Source organism: Apodemus sylvaticus, chromosome X (genome assembly GCF_947179515.1).
Source record: "Apodemus sylvaticus chromosome X, mApoSyl1.1, whole genome shotgun sequence".
NCBI lineage: Eukaryota > Metazoa > Chordata > Mammalia > Rodentia > Muridae > Apodemus > Apodemus sylvaticus.
This window is the reverse complement of record NC_067495.1, coordinates 29,469,001-29,491,008: the sequence shown is the minus strand read 5'-3', so window position 1 is coordinate 29,491,008 and position 22,008 is coordinate 29,469,001. Positions and strand designations below refer to the sequence as shown.

At 38.0% G+C, this 22,008-nt stretch overlaps 1 protein-coding gene across 7 annotated transcripts in view; it reads right to left on the bottom strand.

Annotated features, from left to right (window-relative positions):
- Positions 1–7,527: 7,527 nt before the first annotated feature.
- Positions 7,528–22,008, bottom strand: part of Reps2 (RALBP1 associated Eps domain containing 2) — a 244,272-nt gene continuing 229,791 nt past the window's right edge. For all 7 annotated transcript variants that reach the window (XM_052171138.1, XM_052171143.1, XM_052171141.1 and 4 more), the window contains one exon: positions 7,528–13,146. In XM_052171138.1, the coding sequence (XP_052027098.1) occupies positions 13,078–13,146 (69 nt within the window). In that variant the 3' untranslated portion in view covers positions 7,528–13,077. The remainder of the gene's footprint in view (positions 13,147–22,008) is intronic.

The window sequence follows — 22,008 nt, the reverse complement described above, 5'->3', positions numbered from 1 at the left end:
AAGGGGGCTTATGTGACTTTCGGGGAGTGGAGAACCAGAAAGGGGGAAATCATTTGAAATGTAAATAAAAAATATATCGAATAAAATTTAAAAAAAAAGATTAAAAACTCAGGAGACAGCAGGTGTTGGTGAGGATGTGGAGAAAGAGGAACACTCCTCCACTACTGGTGGGGTTGCAAGATGGTACAACCACTCTGGAAATCAGTCGGGCGGTTCCTCAGAAAACTGGGCATAATACTACTGGAGGACCCTGCTATGCCACTCCTGGGCATACACCCAGAGGATTCCCCAGCATGCAATAAAGACACATGCTCCACTATGTTCATAGCAGCCTTATTTATAATAGCCAGAAACTGGAAAGAACCCAGATGCCCCTCAATGGAGGAATGGATACAGAAAATGTGGTACATTTACACAATGGAATACTACTCAGCAATTAAAAACAATGCATTCATGAAATTCTTAGGCAAATGGTTGGAACTGGAAAATATCATCCTAAGTGAGGTAACCCAATCACAAAAGAACACACATGGAATGCAATCACTAATAAGTGGATATTAGCCCAGAAGCTCTGAATACCCAAGACACAATTCACATATCAAATCATTCCCCAGAAGAAGGAAGGAGAGGGCCCTGGTCCTGGAAAGGCTTGATGCAGCAATGTAGAGGATTACCAGGACAGAGAAGTGGGAGGAGGTTGATTGGGGAAGGGGCATAGGAAAGAGTGCTTATGTGACTTATGGGGAGCAGGGAACCTGGAAAGGGGAAATCATTTGGAATGTAAACAAAGAATATAGAAAATAAATTTTTAAAAAAGAAAGAAAACGTGAAAATGTTAAAGCAGCTTCATTCTCCAGGAATGCTCAAGGTGAGGCTGCAAACTGGCGGTGTGTGGCCAGAGCTGCCTTGCTTTGTTTGGCCTGCATAATGTCATCCTGCACAGACGTTTCTCTTCCCTCAATGTTTTAAGTAAGAAATAGGTAGCCGGGCAATGGTGGCACACGCCTGTAATCCCAGAACTCTGGGAGGCAGAGGCAGGCGGATTTCTGAGTTCGAGGCCAGCCTGGTCTACAGAGTCAGTTCTAGGACAACCAGGGCTACACAGAGAAACCCTGTCTCAAAAAAACCAAATCCAAAAAACAAAAACAACAAAAAACAAAAACAAAAAAATAAAAAGAAATCGTTGCCAACACACAAACACACACACACACACACACACACACACAATAAACAAGTACCCTTTGACAGATTGTATTGCAAAAACAAAAAAATAAAAAGAAATAGTTGCCAACACACACACACACACACAATAAACAAGTACCCTTTGACAGATTGTATTGCAAAAACAAAAAAATAAAAAGAAATAGTTGCCAACACACAAACACACACACACACACACACACACAAAATAAACAAGTACCCTTTGACAGATTGTATTGCAAAGAAGTTCTACTGTTTTGCAGTTTAACAAAACATTCTTAGTCATGGATTCTGACCAACAAAAGTTCTTAGCTTTAGCCAAATCCTATTTATCAGTCTTTTCCTTCATGGGTAATATGCTTTATAAATTTTATTTTTGAAGAATCTTTACAAAATTCATGAAGATCTTATAATTTCTTCTGGAGATTATTGTTTTGGCCTTTAATATTCAGACCCATACTGTATATTAAATTAAATTAAATTGTGAGCATGGCATGGTGTCTGCAACAATCTGCACTGGGTCCTCTGCATACATCATATGGCTTCCAGCTTAGTGTTTTTAATGGGAATCCTGAGTGTGTGAATGAATCAGCTTCTGATTTTGTGCATTCTCTTGGGTTCTTTTCCTTCTGTTGATTTGTTTTGTCCAATATGATGTGGCAGTTTTTCTTTTATCTTAATATATTTATTTTGTTCTAATTTTTAAAATTGAATAAATAAACAAATGAAATCCTAGCCACTAGGGCAAAGGTTAACAACTGAACTGGGAGAGGGAAACTCAGCTTTCTCCAGCAGAGCGACACTGACTGTACCAACCAGCCTGGGGTGGGACTCGTGTTCAGGAGCAGTTGACCAACACTTAATGTACTCCCTGGGTTTTGTGTGCTTTTATTTGGTTATAGTTTGCTGGGGTTGTTTGTTTGTTTGGGATATGTGTCTTTTATTTTGGTTTCTTGGTTAGATAGGGTTGTTGTTGTACTGGGCTTTTGTCTTTTGAACTTAAAGTTGGGTGAGTAAGGTGGGGTAAGGATCTGGAAGGGCTTGGGGAGGGAAAGAATATTATTGAAGTATGTTTAAAGTTTAAACACTGTTTTCAATAATAAAAAATAAATTGTGTGCATGGTAGGGATTCCAGGTTTATACTTTTCTTCTCATGTGGATATTCAATTGGTACACCACCATTTATTGAAAAGATAATCTTTTCCATCACTGAATGATGATGGCTTTTAAAATTATAAATCAAGGAACTGTATTATGTGGAGGTCTGTATTCTTGCCATTAATCTGCTCATCATTTCCATGTGTGTGTGCAAGTACCTTTCTCAGTGTAGTTTATAGTAAATATTAAAGTCAGATAATCTAAGTTCCCCAGCAGTCGATCTTCAAGGTTACTCTGTTTGGGCTAAACACTTAAAATGTATGCATGTAAGTTAAAAGTCATCAAGAACGTAGACAACATAAAAGGACTTGCATGGGATGAAGAAGATGGGATGTTGAGTCTCTTCAGGAATCAGAAATGTAGTGACATGGCAACCTGCGTGGCAATAAATAACACTGGTACTGTCCTTATAGACAGGGCAGACAGCTGCACGACCACTGTCCCCACCACTTCCTCTTGCTTCCTATCACCGAAACAGATGGACCAGTGCTGCTGTTCATTTTATCCAATTCATTTCACTAGTTTACATTTGAATTAATGAGCTAATTTAACATAGCCTTTCACTGTAGCCTTGGCTATTTGAGGAAACCTCCATGACAGTGCTGAGAATGGGGGTAATTTGCTATAGATAATAGAGGAAAATGGAGAGATGCTCAACGGCTCCTCTGAATAGAGCTTCTCAATCTGCTGATATTTTGAGACCAGATCTCTTTTTGTTTTCAGAGGGCTATCCTGTACATTGTAGAATGTTTAACAAATCCCCACCCTATATCTTCTATATTCCAGTAGCATCCCTCGGTTATAGCAACTAAAACCATCTCTAAACATAAGGCAGAATTAAACCCAGCTAAGAACTATTAGACTAGACCCAATGTAAAAACAAGGTGGTAAAGGGGGGTAGAGAGGCACTGGGTTACAAGTGCTGTCAGGACCACCAAAGTTCCCACCTCCCCACCTTCTCTCAGCCAGCAGTATCAGAACAGTAGATCCAAATGAAGGGTAAAGGGGTACACTTTGGTAAGATGAAGCATGAACTATGTGGCACAGAGGTATGGAGAAACCCACTGCATCTAAAGGGTATCTTTCATATAGACTACAACATGAACAATGTCCTCTGGGGTTGTACTCTAAATATTCTATATTATTATATTACTCTAAATATTCTATAAATAGCTGCCTCTTTGCTATTTTACTTCATCTTCCACATACACATAAATGCCTAGTGTTTATAAACTGTAGGGTAGAGGTAGATAATCTATGAAACTAATTCCTAGGATGCCTCTTAGAGACAGAACAGGGACAAACAGTAATCTCTCCACCATCACCTGTGTCGCAGAAACTCCAGGGAGACCAGAATACAGGCTTTCAACACACGTGGGTTGAAGTTCAAGTCAATTTCATTTGAATATCAAAGAAACTGCATCACAGTTCTCTGCATCTGCATTTAATTTGTTTGCTTGCTTTTATTCTATTCCACAAGCATTATCTTTCTTCCCCTTGGCTTTCCTTCAGCCTTGTAGTTTTGATTAAGTCCAATACAGGAGTGAAGGCTGTACCAAAGATGGAAGTAGTAATCTCAAGATACATGAATAAGAGGTATATTCTCTTTAGAAAACTTAAAAGCAACGATACAGACTAAAAGCCAGCTGTTCTTATGGAAGTTAAATCTTCCATAATTTCAAACACCAATGAAACACCAATGATCACATTTCCTGCTTTCCAAACCATTCTTGCCAGTCTATGCGGTAAACAACTACTCTGGCTGTTTATGCATCTCTCTCTCTCTCTCTCTCTCTCTCTCTCTCTCTCTCTCTCTCTCTCTCTCTCTCTTTCTCCATGTGTGTGTCTGTGTGTGTCTGTGTGTGCACTCTACTGATGAGGAGACACACAATCCTCACAGCTGAATTTTCAAATTTTCCTGGTTTTGTGCCAATCCCATCTAGCCAATTCGTTAAGAGAACTTCAGGGAAAGCAAAGGAAGGTCTGTGTGGAGTACAATCTAATACCTTTCCTTCTGTGTTTAAAAGGAAAATGCTATGAAGGATACACTCCCACAGATGCCTGTAAATACCACTGTCCACAATCCTAGAACACATCACCACTGGAAAACAGTACAATAGGGCTCTTGGATCATGGAGACATTCTACTCGGGAGCATTTTCTCAGACAGGCTTAAGGATTTCTTCAAATTGTTAAATAAAACTAATGTACTCTTATTCACAAGTAACAATATTCCTTAACACTTCATTTTCCAACACTTTTTTTCTGCACTTTGATAATCTTCTTGACAAAAAAGAGCTCTACAATCCTCAATCACAGGGTCCCTAATACCACCACCTTTGTAAAGGGACTTGGGGTGGAATGAAACATGCTTTCACATTGTGCCATATAACATCTGCCTACAAAAAGTTTATTTTCTAGTGGTGGTGGTTTGAATAAAAATGCCCCCCTCAGACCCATAGGGAGTGGCACTATTAGGATGTGTGGCCTTGTTGGAATAGGTGGGGTCTTACTGGAAGAAGTGTGTGACTGTGGAGGTGGGCTTTGAGGTTTCAGATGCCCACTGTGTCACTTTCTCTTCCTGCTGCCTACTGATCCAGATGCAGAACTCTTGGCTACCTCTCTTGTACCATGTCTGCTTGCATACCACCCTGCTTTCTGCCATGATGATAATGGACTAAACTTCTGAATTGTAAGACAACCCTAATACAATGTTTTCCTGGTGTCTCTTCACATCAGTAAATCCATAGCTAAGATACAAGTGTCTTAGATTTTGGTACATTGCCTGAACACATACTAGAATATATATAATGAACTAAGCTAGCAGGTTTAGATCATGTTTAAAAGACTAGTTTGCAGTCTTTAAGTAAAATAATTTCTTTACATCAATGAGAGGAGAGGTCCTGTGAAGGATCAATGCGTCAGTGTATGGGAATGCCAGGTCAGGAAAGTGGGGGGAGGGGTTAATAAGCAGGTGGAGGGGCATGGGATAGGGGATTTTTGGAGGGATGAGGAAAGGAGATAACATTTGAAATGTAAATAAAGCACATATCTAATAAAAAATAACATCTATTGAAAAAAATAACTAAATAAGAGTAGAGAAAGTAGTGTGTCCTTTGAAGTTCAAACTTAAGTGATTTGGGGGAAATTTATTGTATGGAGTCAAGCAAGAAAAGAGGGCAACAGAGTATAAAATTATGTATATTAATACTGCATTATGGATATTAAAGCAATATGTTTTTTAAAAAATTATTTCTTTATAGAGGGCAGAAAATGGGGAAATCACAAATCACTCCTTGAATATTAGCACTCTGAATAAATTACATATATTTTCTCTTAAATACTGAAAATAGCTTTAATCCCAACTCAAGGTAGCTTATGCCTTCGCAGTATCTACATTTAGCCTAACCTAACACAACATATTCCACTCGGTCTCATCTAGAGTTCTCCATTATAATGACCTGTGAGCTTCTTGGAGCAACATCTTGCTCTCATTCCCAGCTGCAGTGCTGCACAGTCCTTGGCTGTGTGGTACATCATCTTTAGCCAGCTGGTCAGCACACAGAACAAACTCATGGACAATGTGGGAGACTCTCACCACGGTGGCAAAATGCCTTACAGAAACAGAAGATATATTTTGTCTCATGGTTGAATGAAAAAAAATGAAAGAGAAAAGGAAAAATATGACTGCTCCTAGGTATGGTGGAGGATAAGGTTTATTGTACACAAAAGGGAGAATCTGGATGAGTCCAGAGTTAATATAACCCCAAGCAGGGCTGTTTGAGGGAGAGGAACTGATGACAAAGCCCTGGCCAAGAGACTGACAGTCAAAATGGCTGAGTCATACAAGGCCTAGAGGAACTGGCAGAATGGAAGCCCAGCCAATACCTGGGCTGGAGAGTTCAGGGTAGAAGACAGGGTATGCCAGCCAGGATCCTGTAACAGATAAAGACTAAGAGATACTGGGAGAACCTGGTGCCCAGGTCTGCTTTGATGTGTCAACTAAACCTCAGCCATTTGTCTGGGGTTTGAGGCCTAACAATGTTCACGGATATTTCAGTGCTTCATGGAAGAGAGCTGCTCACACTGCAGCAAACAGAAAACAGGAAGGCAGGGAGGGGCCTGGGACAAGTTACAGCCCTCAAGGATGTGGTCCTTTCTAAAGTCCTCAGAATCTTCCAAAATAATACCAATGGCTGAGGATCAAGCCTTCAATCCATGTCCAAACCATAATAGATGGACACTCTTAACACAGCAGAAAGTCCAAGCAATAGGAGACTTGTGCTTTGAAGGTAAAGCTAAGAAGTTACAACTGAGGTACAAGAGTAATTGGTCAGGATTTGGGACATCTGTTTCTCATTATTCTTTATCATTCCTGTAATGGTTAGTACTGTTAAGAACCTAGAATTACCTGGGAAATGGGCCTTTGGGAATGCCTTGAGGAATATCTTGATTATATTCATTGCAGCAGGAAAAGCCCTCTCTGTGGATGGCACTGTTCCTTGGATGGGATCCTGAACTGTGTAGATGGAGAAAGGGAACTGAACAGCAGCATGCACTCATCTATGGATGTAATGGAACCAATAGCTCCAAGCTCCTGTCACCCCAATTCTTGGCTAAGATGGATTGTGAGCTAGAATAAACTCCTTCTCTCTTAAGCTTCTTCTGTCAAGGTATTTTATGACAGTAAAAAAAGTAACTAAGACAGTCCCTTTCCAGCTAAGGATACCATGATGGGTGTCATTGTTTATTGTTTGGGTTTTGAGACATGGCTTGACTATACAACTAAGCTGGCCTTTCACTCAGCTCAGTCTGGTCAATAACTTTTGATCCCCCTACCTCAGCCTCTAAAGTGTGAGGATTACAGAAATATACACAATTTAGGAATATTCACAAGCCAAAAGAACACCGAGGAAATAAAGCAAGTAATCTGGCCCCACATTGAATCCAGTTTCAAGTCAGTAGTTCTTTAAAGTGAGTCTGTTCTGATGTCCCACGACTGCTAAGTGTTTACTGTTTACAGATATTAAAGAACCTATCTTTCCAGGAGATAAATTAACCAAACCTTAAACTTTGATTTTTAATGGAATAGACCCTCCAACTCCTTCTTTTGCAACGCCTGATTTAAGACCAAATAGAAATCAGAAAATGACACCAAGATGCCACAAAATCCATGAGTTATCATACGTTTATTTTTAACATAGCACCCCAGTTTCACATCATGTACATTTTTTCAAGTTGGAAAACCTTAACTTACTATGTTCTTCACAGATTTTTCAACAAGTGTGAAAAAGAGGCAGTAAAGTTAGCATGAGTCTACAAATCACAATCCAAATATAGGATACTCTCAGGAATTTATTTATGTTTAAGGTAAATATACAGAATGTTCCCAATGCTTAGCAAATGAGCGAGACTCTGGTTGAGTTAAATATTAGCACAACTTGTTAGCACAGTATCATGAAAGACAGAAAGCATCAAATATATACTTTGCTGTTACACGGTTTACTGTTACATGTACCTGTAGTGAAAAAATATACATTTTTTTTTTACCTTCGAGTTTAAAATAGACAGTCAGCTCATTATCTCTCTTAGCAGATAACAATGAAGACTAAAATGGCTCTGTTCATCTCTGGCTCACTTAAATACCTTACTTGTGCTGAAGATGAAAAGAACGGCAGCTCTAGTTCTAACGAAGAGGGTATCCCTGCTTCCCAAGATAGGTGCAGTGGAACTTATCACACAAGTTGACTTGAAACAAAAACTACAACTTAGTTGGTCAAAGTGGCTTATGATGGATATACTGTGTTCAGTCTCATGGCAGTTCCCTGAAAGAACTTTAGGATCTAGTCCTATCATACCAGACTGCTCTGAACCTGGTACCTGAGGGTTTTCTTACTGTAGATCTCGCATCCCAGTTTAAGCCCTCTTAACACCTGCTGTCCTCTGGTCTTCAGAGTCATAAACCTAGTGTTGCTAACTTCCCACAGCCATGAAATTAGCTAGGAACAAGAGAGGAGAAATCACAAGACATGCAAACTAAGCATTCTCCACGGCTTTTGTAGACAGAGTGGGTACTGTCAACTGCAACCTGCAGTGCTTTCGATGTGTTCTTTACTACCAGGTATGTTTAGAGAAACTAGGAAGTAATCCTATAAGCCTAAAACTATGCTTGGGCTTCCCAGTTCATAATTACACAATGGCTGCTTCAAGGCATATTTATAAGATTTCTGCTGGGCAGTAGCTCTCAGAATCTACATGGATAGCTTTTAAAGTCTGGTCCTCCTTGTCTACAATTCTTCAGGGGTTCAAATAATTAGATATGTTTCTTTTCACAAACAAGCAAAGCAAAATGGCCCACAGAAATATTTATTAAAATGGCCATCAGTGACCAACCTCTGTTGGTGGCATGTTTCCATCAGCCATGCTAAAAGGGGAGGAAGGGGTGCAGGCTGGGGACTGCACACATCCAGATCTCTGTTTCTTACTAGGAACTTGGACCACACTGAGTCATGACACAAAAAACTGTAATACCCATAACTAGAGTACAAATTTAACTGATGTGTTGAAGACTGAGTTTTAAGGGAACATATGAAATAGAACTAATCACCTGGAAAGAAAAAAGAAAGCCACTAATGTTGTATTTAGTGAGGGGGAAAAGATGCCTTTAGCCACTGCTTCATTTTCTTCACATCCTTGATGTTCAAACCACAACCCAATGAGCCTCCTTGTCAATCACATGGGGCAATCTGCTTGTGAGAGGTGGTAAATTCTTGCTTTCACACTTGTAAATCCATTTTCTCTTCATGATATCTAGTCAGGGCGTGATGGTAGTTCGTGTTGAACAAAGGTTTTGGCTTTAAGGTGTTAACACTATAATTTATTTCTTTCTAACCACTGCATATAAAAGGACATTTGCATCTTCTAATTATGTATCTATTATGGCCACAGTTACAAGATCATCCAGTACACAGAGAAATATTTAGAATATTGGAAATAATATACAATCAAAACACAGCTAAAGAAACATACTATTTTACAATAGTCTAGACACTGGTGGAAAGTCAAAAGAAAAGTTCATGTGTTTGATTACTTATCCCTAAGATGTGTTAAAATGAACCATTTGTGAGCGACTAATAATATACTAGAGAAAACTATAAGCTACTACATATTGAGTTCATTTTTTCACAGTAGTCTATTTGAGAAAGCAAATGCCCATGGGAATGTGGGACTGGAATCTATTGAAAGCAGTAGCTTTCGAAAGTTCTGCCAAGATTTAAAGGAATGCACTGCATCATCAAAGATAAAGCATTAGAAGAATAGTTTAATAACATTATTCCCCCTCAAATTTTACATTTTACTTAAAGCTGAGAGAAATGTCTAGATCTAAAACTCCTTAAAAGATGCTTTCATATCTACAGACCAATTAAGTCAATAAAATTCAGCATGATAAATAGAAAAGGCTTTCTAATCTATTTTTAGGATTGACAGAGGACTACCTTGGAATCTATAAAATCAGGCTACATCCCAACTCTACCATTAGCTATCTGTTATTGTGGATTCCTGGGCCAAGAGTCCACAATTCTTAGGGATGGGATTTTCCCATGCTAGCTATAAAAGAGGAACGCTAGTTCTGCTATATTCACATAGCACAGCTTCCATCTAAGCTGGTTCTTTTCTCAATTAGTCCCAAACACTTGTTTAATGCTTATAAAGTGCTTAGTGATCTTTCCAACTAGAGCAAATATCTGCCTTGATTGTCACATTACACATTCAGTTTTGCTATTTATCATTTGGGCTGTGTTTTAGGTCTATGGATAGAAAGCCAGCCAAAGCTGTATGCTACTTACTAGAGATGCTAAAAGCCCCAATAAGCTCATGATCATTTCCTACTGTGCTTTCATCTGTGGGACCGGAGGATCCCCATGCAGGAACACCATTGAGCAACAGGGCAATTAAACCCCTGTGAATGGAGACAAGTTAACCTTCATGCTGTAGAATTCTCCAAAACCAGCAAATTTTCATCTCTCATCTTTCATCAAAGAAGCTACTTTTTTTGTGGTAAATGGGAGATAAATTCCAAAGTAGTTCTACAAGTGATGCCAATGTGTTTGCCTTCCTATACCATATTAAAGGCTCTCAAAAATATTATCAGGCACTATAACCCTAAAAGTGCACATCCTAAGAAAACACAGAAGTAAAGGATAAATACTAGTTGCATAACATGTATTTAGTAGTATATATTTAATAGAAACACAAGTATTTCCTTTTAAGAATCTATGTATAAACAACTATTAAACTGATCAAAAGTCCAGCTAAAAATACTGTGTGTGTGTGTGTGTGTGTGTGTGTGTGTGTGTGTGTGTGTGTGTGTGAGTGATTGTTGTGTGGTTTAATGCAATGCCTCAGTTAAAATATTGGTGATGGGCTAAAGGTATGGCCCAGTATTAGCCTAGAATGAATGCTGTCCTGGGTTTGATCCCAGAACCACAAGAAATATATTGGTGAGGCTGTGAAACTTAGAGGGCCTAGATTGTCCAATGCAAGTTTTATCCTTTAAGGGAAACAAAGCTAACTAAATAAAATTCCAATCTCTTCACCCAGTTCCCTGTGTCATTTACTTCATGAGGGAAAAAATATGTCAGTGTTTTTAAATGCTCAGTAGACTTAACATTCCTTAGGTTGTGTCTGGTTGGTGGATATGAAGTGCTATCCCAAGTGAGTGCATATGCACTGGAAAATTTTGAGATAAAGTGCATATGTTAGTCTTTCCTGTATTGAATGTACAAAATGCCAAACATGCTGTGAAACATCTGCAATCATAACACTGTCAAAAATTTGTCACAGGCCCCACATCCCAGCATGGGAAAAAAAAAGACATCTAGGAATTTGCACTGTCCCAACCATAATCTTAGGAGGGGTTAAAGTCATTCCTGAGTCCTCCCCACAAGAACAACAACAAACAAAAAGAGGCAGCCAAAGGAAAAAAGAAATGCAGAAATAGTTCAAGTTTCATGACTTTACAAATCAAACCAAATTCAAATCCTTAAATATGTGTGGAAGAGAGTCAACAATTTGTTTTTCTTTGGAAAAACATCATCTGTTTGAACTCTTCTCTTCTGTTGTTAAGCTATTGATAAAGCTTGCCAAAGGAGCAGGGAAGTATTAAATAAATGCGTATTTTTACTAAAAGTTCTCAGCTCTATTGGAATCAACAGTTCAATCTTACATATTATAAATCTATGCAAAACCATTTCAAAAGTACCATGTGCACACTAATGCTAATATTAAAATGCCCTGTTGAAGATCAGTGATCCATGGACCCTGTAACCCTATAGGTCAGTCCTTTCCTACTTTCAATTGGGCTGTACTACTAAATTTCTATAGGATACTTGCTTCTGCAATTTAAGCTTGCTTTATATCACTTCCACTAGAGTTAGCTGAGCTTCCCTGAATTGTATATAAAGTTAATATTTCCCAAGAGTACACTTTACAGAGGGTAAGTAGTCATGTAGCTGGTGGGAAGATTGCATTCTTTCATTGTGTCTTCAGAAACAACACATTTGAAATCCTGGCTAAAATAAAGACAACAATGACAACAGCCAAGGATTTTTTTTGCAGAGTTAGTGGCTATTTCTCTTCCCTTTTCAGCCTGGAGACCTGGATTCAACAACAAATAGGTAGCTATCCAGCTACTAATATTTGTTGGGTGGTTTCCAAGCTCGTGCATTTACAAAGATGTTATCCCATGCAGGATAAAAGCAGAGATCTGGCAACTATTTATTTAATTTGATCAGGCAAGGCAGTTAAAGTAGATTGTGCTTGCGCAAAAATTTACATGAAAAGGACTAAGTTATCTAGGTTGATGGCCTAGATTGGCCAAGTTAAACAGTTCATTGCCAAAATCTCTACTTCATGGAGGTGTAAAGACCCAGTAAGGTTCTGATATTTAATAGAAAACAATAGTCATGTATTATGTATAACTGATATAATATCAAAATGGTACTACAGAAGCAGTGTTTGGCATACAGTGGTAGAGGGCACAGTGCCAGTGTAAATCTGATGCTTTAATTGTATTCCAGCTTTTGTTTTTATTATCATCATGCCTAAGACTATCCAGCTGGAATGCACACTATTCAGGAAACCAACATACTGAATCTAGCATACATACAAGGATGAAATGTGTATGAGCATCCTGGTAGTACATCATTAATAGGTTCTGTAAAATTATTCTTCAAATAAATATTGTTCTGAATTATGTGCAAAAAGACTAACTTAAATAAGGATCAGTATCTAAAAGTGGTTAAAATGGGAGATAAATTCCAATGATAAGTATAGTTTTTAAATGGGACTTGGGATTAAGCTGAAGCTTCCTGTATATCAGGCAAGCACTCTACCACTGAGCTATATGCATACCTCTCTTTTTACTTTTTATTTGAGACAGTGTCTCAACAAGCTTCTTAAAGTAGCCTTGAGCTTGTAACCCTCCTGCTTTATCCTCCCAAGTAGCTGATAATATTTTAAGTGCAATAATCAGTTGAAGACATATTTTATCACCACTAAAATACACAAGTGAAGTGCAAAAGAGAAAGTCATATAGATTATGTTGTGCTGCTCACAGCTTTTGACATTCAGACATGTATGACAAGTAATTGGGCTTAAACACTCAAAAGAAAGATCTTGGCAGAGAAGGTCACCTGCTGTCACTCAAGCCTCTAGGATGTCACAATACTGTGACTGGGCGAAGTTGTTCCAATTGGTTTTCCAATGCAATTCGTTCTTGATGAACCTCCTAAATTAGACAAAACAGGGGAAAGAAAAAGAAGAGAAGGCATCATTTAGTGGGTCCATCTCTATTTCTTTACACATTCAAAGGAAATATAGAACCGACCATCAAATACTTGGAGACAAGTGGCTGGAAAGGCACCCATTTCAATGCTGGTGATTAGACAATAGGGGATTCCCAGTCACTAACCTCAGTCACTGTACTACTCAGCACTGATATGTGTTAACACAGAGTGATAGTCTTGAAACAGTGACCTTAGACACAGGAATGGGCAGCTAAGTTCAAGCAGATCCCAAGGCACTCTGAGCATGGTACAACTAACCTACTTCATAGCACACCTGATAAAATTTTCTTTGCAACTCTGCCTTAGCCTCAGTCTGCTTTGACAGGCTCAGAAGACAGTAGAGAATGACATTAAATATTAAAAAGCCAACAGGGGATAACTAAGAGAAAAGGCAGGCTCCTGATACAGAACTACGAGTCACCTCAACTAAATTTCTAGTTGTAGCCTCTGACTTCTTTTCTGGTACAATACTTAGAGATGAAGGATGAAAAGATTGACAGGTTATCCAGTTATCCTTCCACCAAAGTCTCTTGTCAAGACTCTTGCACATAATACAGCTTAACACAATTTCTGGGTGACTTTGTTCAGGTTTTGTTGTTGTGAAGAGACACCATGACCAAGGCAACTCTTGTAAAGGAAAACATTTAATTGTGGCTAGCTTACAGTTTCAGGGATTTAGTTCATTATCATCATGGTGGGAAACATGACAGTATCCAGGCAGATAGGATTCTAGAGGAGCCAAGAGTTCTACATTTTGATCCGCAGGCAGCAGAAGGAGACTGTGTGCCACACTGGGAATAGCTTGAGCATAGGAGAACTCAAAGCCAACCCCCACAGTGACACGCTTCCTCCAACAAGGCCACACCTAATCCAATAAGGCCATACCTCCTAATAGTGTCACTCCCTATGGTCAAGCATTCAAACATATGAATCTATGTAGGCCATACCTATTCAAACCACCACACTTTGCATGAAAAGCAGAATATGCTATCTGAAAACTGCAATATTCAGTCTTAAAATAGAGTTTTGCAGAGACAAAAAGGACACAGAGGTACTCATAAGTAGAATTGTTCAATGTGGGAAAGAATTCTTAAATAAAATCTCAATTCTGAATGCTCCAGAGAGCCAACATACATTGGAAAACCAATGTATAAAGCCAACTATTCATTCATTCATATTCCTGGCAAACTATCTTCTATATCTATTAGCTCTAGGTCAGATGCTGATCTAGCTAAGGTAACAGCAAAGCCCAAGAAAAAGTAGGCCAGGACCCTTATATGGCTTGTATTTAAATGAATGGACAGACAATAAAATGGGCAAAGAAGACAGCTCTGAAAGTAAAATAAACAATGTAATACACTAGAGAACAACAGAGATAGCAGACCAGGGGAAAACAGAAAAGTTTGACTAGGGAAGATTGCTTAGGGGTGATGCAACTTGATCAGAGACTTGAATGAAGCTAGAAGGAAGCTACTTGAACATGTTGGGTGACGATATGCAGGATGACTCCACTGCAACTTCAAAGGCCCCAAGGAAGCAAATAAGTTCTGTGAAAATGATATACAAAAAGAATGGAGCTCCTTTGGTAGAGTGCATGCATAAAAGGCAGGTCACTCTGTATTCCATCTCTAGCACCACATAAATAGGCCGTCCTGGCATGTGCCTGGGATCCCAGTACTTAGGAGGTAAAGAACGGATAATCAACAGGAGTTCAAGGTTGCAATACATTAGTCATTCTGATATCAGCCTGAGCTCCATGAGACCCTGTCTCAATAAAACAAAACTGAAAAGAAACAAAAAGAACAATGACTAAAGCTAATCTACCCAAAAAAAGGAGAAAAGACAGGATAAAACCAAACTAAATGGAAAAGAAGTAAAAATGAGATAAAAATAGATATCACTTCAAAAGATTACTGAATGACTTTCCAGGGTGAGGGTACTATTTTTCAGTTCCACCATGTTCCAGTGCATGGGGTTCCAGTTGCTGTCCATTGATGGTGCCATTTTTTGTTTCAGCAGTTCTAATAAGTGTATAGTAGTATGTAATGCTAGCTTAAACTGTCATTTCCTAAGTGGCTAATGATATAGAATATCATCTTATGTGTATATATGTCATCCCTTTAGTGAAATATCTGTTCCAGTCCCTTACCAATTTTTAAACTGAGATACTTGGGTTTTTTTAAAGTTCTTAATCTTTTTTAAAATTTATTTACATTTTTCATTCAACATGTTTTGATCATCTATTTTAGACTCCAAATCGTTCCAGATTGTATTTCCCTACCTATCCAACATCATGAACTCAGTCTCTCAAACAAGGAAAAGAAAAATGAAAATCAAAACAGACAAATAAGCTGAGCGAAAGAAAATCAATTAAAAAAACAGCAAAGCAAATTTTAAAAAGTACACACGACGAATTTACTTTGTATTGGGCAACTACTCCTGGGCATGGAGCCTTCCCTGAAGCATGGTCATGTACTCAGTGAGATTCCATTGGAGAAAGCTGATTTTCCCTTTACCAGAAGGTATCAATTGCAAATAGCTTTTCAATTAGAGGTAGAATTTTGTGTCCACCTCCTGTCCTGCATGCTGGGATTTTGTCTGGCTTGGACATGTGCAGGCCCTGTGCATACTGCCACAATCTCTGTGAGTTCATGTGTGTACCAGTCTTGTGTCTGGAAGATGTTTCTTTGGAGTCATCCTCTACCTCTAGCTCTTATAGTCTTTCTACTTCCTCTTGCACACAGATCCTTGTGCCCTGGAAGGTAGGATTTTGATGAAGATATCCCATTTTGGATTGAGTGTGCCCATTCTCTTTCTTTCTATACAGTGACCAGTTGTGGGTCTCTGTGTTAGTTCTCTGACGATGGCTGAGGAAGACATTGATCCATGGGTCTAGTAATGTGTCACTAGGAGTCCGTTTATTGCTGTGTTTATTAGCAGGCTGACAGCAGTAGGTCTTCCCAAAGACTTTTTTTTATTTATTGAAAAGGGAAGCAAAGGGAAATAAAAACACTTTGATAAAATTAAAGATTTACATGGAAAATATTTCAGATAAACAGGTTAAAATTGACAATTTTCATGAAAAATTAAGGAGTAAAGTGGTGGACATGTAAAACATTGCTAAATTAATTGAAATATGGGATAGAAACATTTAACAAAATTACAAAGTTTCTGTAAGGCAAAGGACACTGTTAAAAGGACAAAATGGCAACCATCAAAGTGGGAAAGGGTATTCACCAACCCTACATCTGATAGAGGGCTAATATCCAATATATACAAAGAACTCAAGAAGTTAGACCCCAGGGAACCAAATATCCCTATTAAAAAATGGGGTACAGATCTTAACAAAAAATTTTCACCTAAAGAAATTCGGATGGCCGAGAGGCACCTTAAGAAGTGCTCAACATCATTAGTCATTAGGGAAATGCAAATCAAAACAACCCTGAGATTTCACCTTACACCAGTCAGAATGGCTAAGGTCAAAAACTCAGGAGACAGCAGGTGTTGGCAAGGATGTGGAGAAAGAGGAACACTCCTCCACTGCTGGTGGGGCTGTAAGATGGTACAACCACTTTGGAAATCAGTCTGGGGGTTCCTCAGAAAACTGGACATGACACTTCTGGAGGACCCTGCTATACCTCTCCTGGGCATATACCCAAAGGATTCCCCGGAATGCAATAAAGACACATGCTCCATTATGTTCATAGCAGCCTTATTTATAATAGCCAGAAGCTGGAAAGAACCCAGATGCCCCTCAAAGGAGGAATGGATACAGAAAATGTGGTATATTTACACAATGGACTACTACTCAGCAATTAGAAACAATAAATTCACAAAATTTGTAGGCAAATGGTTTGATCTGGAAAATATCATCCTAAGTGAGGTAACCCAGTCACAAAAGAATACACATGGAATGCAATCTCTGATAAGTGGATATTAATTAGCTCAGAAGCCCTGAATACCCAAGATACAAATTGCATAACAAATGACTCCCATGAAGAAGTATGGAGAAGGTCCTGATCCTGGAAAGGATTGACCTAGCATTGGAGGGGAATATAAGGACAGAGAAAAAAAGGAGGGAGGTGATTGGAGAATGGATGGAGAGAAGAAGATTTATGGGACATATGGGGAGGAGGGATCCGGGAAAGGGGAAATCATTTGGAATGTAAACAAAGAATATAGAAAATAATATTTTTTTAAAAAGGAAAAAAAAGTATTCCTAAGTTGATTAAAAGTGAAATTATAAACATTTTCTGATAAACTTGAAGATTTACATGGAAAGTATTTCTGACAAAATTGTAGAAATGTATAGAAAAACATGTTAAAATTAAAGATTATCATGGAAATTATACAGATAAAATAATAGGCATAAAGATAATTCTAAGTTGATTGAAGGTGGAATTATAAACATTTTCAGATAACATTGAAGATATACATGGAAAATATTTCTGGTAAAATTCAAGTAATAAATAGAAAAACATGTTAAAATTGACTATTTCATGGAAATTTTTACATAAAAAGGTAGATATAAAAACTCTTTCTAAATTAATTGAAGGTGGAATTAGAAACATTTGTGATAAAATCAAAGATTTACATTGAAATTTTTTCTGATAAAATAGAGGAAGTATATAGAAAGACATTAAAATTGAAGATTATCATGAAAAATAATGCAGATAAAATGGTAGAAATAAAAGAAATTACTAAATTAATTATAAGGGGAATTGCAAACATTTTCTGATAAAATTTAAGATTTACATAAGAGATATTTCATTAGTCTATGTCTTTTTGTTAGGGAGTTGAGTCCATTGTTGTTAAGAGATTAGGGAATAGTGATGGTTACTTCCTGTTATTTTTGATGTTATTTTTATGTTTGTATGGGCATCTTCTTGGGGTTTGTTGGAAGAAGATTACTTTCTTGCTTTTTCTAGGGTATAGTTTCCCTCCTTGTGTTGGCATTTTCCATCATTTATCCTTTGTACGGATGGATTTGTGGACAGATATTGTGTAAATTTGGTTTTATCATGGAATATCTTGGCTTCTCCATCTATGATGAGTGAGAGTTTTGCTGGGTATAGTAGCCTGGGCTGGCATTTGTGTTCTCTTAGGGTCTGTATGAGGTCTGCCCAGGATCTTCTAGCTTTTATCATCTCTGGTGAGAAGTCTGGTGTGATTCTGATAGGTCTGCCTTTATATGTTACTTGCCCTTTTTCCCTTACTGTTTTCATATTCTTTCTTTGTTTAGTGAATTTGGTGTTTTGATTATTATGTCCCGGGAGGACTTTCTGTTCTGGTCCAGTCTGTTTGGAGTTCTGAAGGCTTCTTGTATGTTCATGGGCATCTCTTTTTCTAGGCTAGGGAAGTTTTCTTCTACAATTTTGTTGAAGATATTTACTGGGCCTTTAAGATGTAAATCCTCACTCTTGTCTATACCTATAATCCTTAGGTTTGGTCTTCTCATTGTGTCCTGGAGTTCCTGGATGTTTTGAGTTACCAGCTTTATGCACTTTGCATTTTCTTTGATTGTTGAGTCAATGTTTTCTATGGTATCTTGAGCACCTGAGGTTCTTTCTATTTCTTGTATTCTGTTGTTGATGCTTGCATCTATGATTCCTGAATTCTTTCCAAGGTTTTCTCTCTCCAGAGATGTCTCACTTTATGATTTCTTTTTTTTATGCGATATATTTTTATTTACATTTCAAATGATTTCCCCTTTTCTAGCCCCCCACTCCCCGAAAGTCCCATAAGCCTCCTTCTCTCCCCCTGTCCTCCCACCCACCCCTTCCCACTTCCCTGTTCTGGTTTTGCCGAATACTGCTTCACTGAGTCTTTCCAGAACAAGGGGCCACTCCTCCTTTCTTCTTGTACCTCATTTGATGTGTGGATTATGTTTTGGGTATTCCAGTTTTCTAGGTTAATATCCACTTATTAGTGAGTGCATACCATGATTCACCTTTCGAGTCTGGGTTACCTCACTTAGTATGATGTTTTCTAGCTCCATCCATTTGTCTAAGAATCTCATGAATTCATTGTTTCTAATGGCTGAATAGTACTCCATTGTGTAGATATACCACATTTTTTGCATCTACTCTTCTGTTGAGGGATACCTGGGTTCTTTCCAGCATCTGGCAATTATAAATAGGGCTACTATGAACATAGTAGAGCATGTATCCTTATTATATGGTATGGAATCCTCTGGGTATATGCCCAGGAGTGGTATAGCAGGATCTTCTGGAAGTGAGGTGCCCAGTTTTCGGAGGAACTGCCAGACTGCTTTCCAGAGTGGTTGTACCAATTTGCAACCCCACCAGCAGTGAAGGAGTGTTCCTCTTTCTCCACATCCTCTCCAACACCTGCTGTCTCCTGAATTTTTAATCTTAGCCATTCTGACTGGTGTAAGGTGAAATCTCAGGGTTGTTTTGATTTGCATTTCCCTAATGACTAAAGAAGTTGAGCATTTTTTAAGATGCTTCTCCACCATCCAAAGTTCTTCAGGTGAGAATTCTTTGTTTAACTCTGTACCCCATTTTTTAATAGGGTTGTTTGGTTTTCTGGAGTCTAACTTCTTGAGTTCTTTATATATATTGGATATTAGCCCTCTATTGATTTCTTTATTGTTTCTACTTCCACTTTTAGATCCTGGATGGTTTTGTTTAGTTCCTTCACTTGATTGTGTTTTCCTGTAACTCTTTAAGGGAGAATTGTTTGTGTTTCTTCTTTAAGGGCTTCTGCCTGTTGACCCATGATCGCCTGTATTTCTTTAAGGGATTTTGTGTTTCCTCTTTAAGAGCTTTTACCTGTTGACTGATGTTCTCCTGTATTTCTTTAAGGGAGTTATTTAAGTCTTTCTTGAAGCCCTCTATCAGCATCATGAGATATGATTTTTAAATCCAACTCTTGCTTTTCCAGTGTGTTGGGGTATCCGGCCTTGCTGTGGTGGGAGAACTTGGTTCTGATGTTGCCATGTGGCCTTGGTTTCTGTTGGTAGGGTTCTTTGCTTGCCTTTTGCCATCTGGTGCTAATTGGTATTGTTGTCTCTTGCTGGAGTTTGTTCCTCCTGTGGGCCTGTAAGCCTGTGTCCTTACTCCTCTGAGCTCAAAAGTGAAAGCACTGCTGGGAGATTTCTCTCTCTCTCTCCCCTGGTGGGCTATGTACAGAAGACTGTGGAGTTTCCTAGCTCCCTGGTGCAATTGGTGGCAGGCGGGAAGACTTCCATCCCAGCTGCTCCACTGATCACAGAAGGCTGTAGTGTTTCACAGCTCCCTGGTGCAAATGTCGGCAGGCCAAAGACTTATTTTTAAGTTTTAAAATTACTTTAAATCAGAAAAAAAGTTCTCTGTCAAATATGTAATTTGAAAATATTTTCTCCCCATTTGTAACTTGTCTTGTAATTTTCTAGTGTCTTTGGACAATGGTGTTTTATTTTAATAAAGGCAAATCAACTAAGTTATATTCTTATAGATTATTGTTTTAGTCATTTCTTTATACTGGGGTCATGTCTAAGCTCAAATCATCTGATCTATGCTCCAATCTCAGAACTCCACTGTCTTGATTACTGCAGCTTGACAGTGATTTCTTCATCTGTTCTACTTTTCACATTGGAATTTTGCAATTCTAAGTTCTTCAGCCCTCGCATATAAATTTTTGGATCTGCTTGTTTGTATTCATTTTTAAAATCCTGCTGGGATCTTAATTGGTACTGTCACGAATCCAAAGATCACTGGGGAGAAAAATGACATCTCTATTCTATTGAATCTTCCAAATATATAAGAAAATATATGCATTCCTTTAGGTCTCCCTAGATTTGTCTCAGCAGCATTTTTAGTTTCCAGTGTACAAATCTTAGGTGTATTCTGATAGATTTGTACCAAGTACTTCATTTGGCGAAGGAGCCAACCTACTGTCAAGTGGTACTTTAAACACAATTCCATTGCCAATAAATTATGATTTATACACAGAAATATGACTGATTATTTTGTGTATTGATCCTATATCCTGGGACCTTCACAAATTCAACTGAAAAACAAGAATTGTTTTTTAAATCTAATTTGCAATAGTACCACAGAGATTTTGGACAAAATTTCAAAAGATTATATATTCAAATCTCAGAACCCCTTGGAGGAATTTTAGATGGCTGAAATAGTCGTAGAATATTCTCTGCTTTCAGATTAGCAAGATCAACATTGTTTACATGTCAATTCATTTTAAACTAGTTGACAGATTTAATGCAAATCTACCCATAATCCTAACTTCTTATTTTGGGGCATATTCCTACCAGTCCTCAAATTTGCATGAGAGAAACAGTGTCCAATGGAATCATGAAAAATAACATGTTGAAATTTTATATTACCACATTTCAAAACAGAATAAGACATCAACAATCAAGAATGTAACACATAGAAAGACTAATGGAACAGAGTAAGAGGTCAGAACTGAACCCATGACTACAAATCATTAGATTTATGATAATGGCACCAAAGCAATCAATCCAAGGGAGGAAAAGTCTTTTTCATCAAATGGTGCTGGATTAAGGAAATATTAAAATACAGAGAAATGAACCTTGACCCTAATGCCACGTGATATACAAATTTAAGATAAAAATATAAAAGAAAAAAATAATAAAGCTGTTAGAAGAAAATATATTAAAAGTATTTTATAATCTACAGATATACAGTTTCCTTACATTGAAAGTAATAAACTTATAAAAAATAACAGTTGGATTCTATCAAATCTGAAGTATCTATTCATAAACATATATAGCTATCAAATAAATAGGTGGTACAAACACTAGTGGGAAATAATGACAA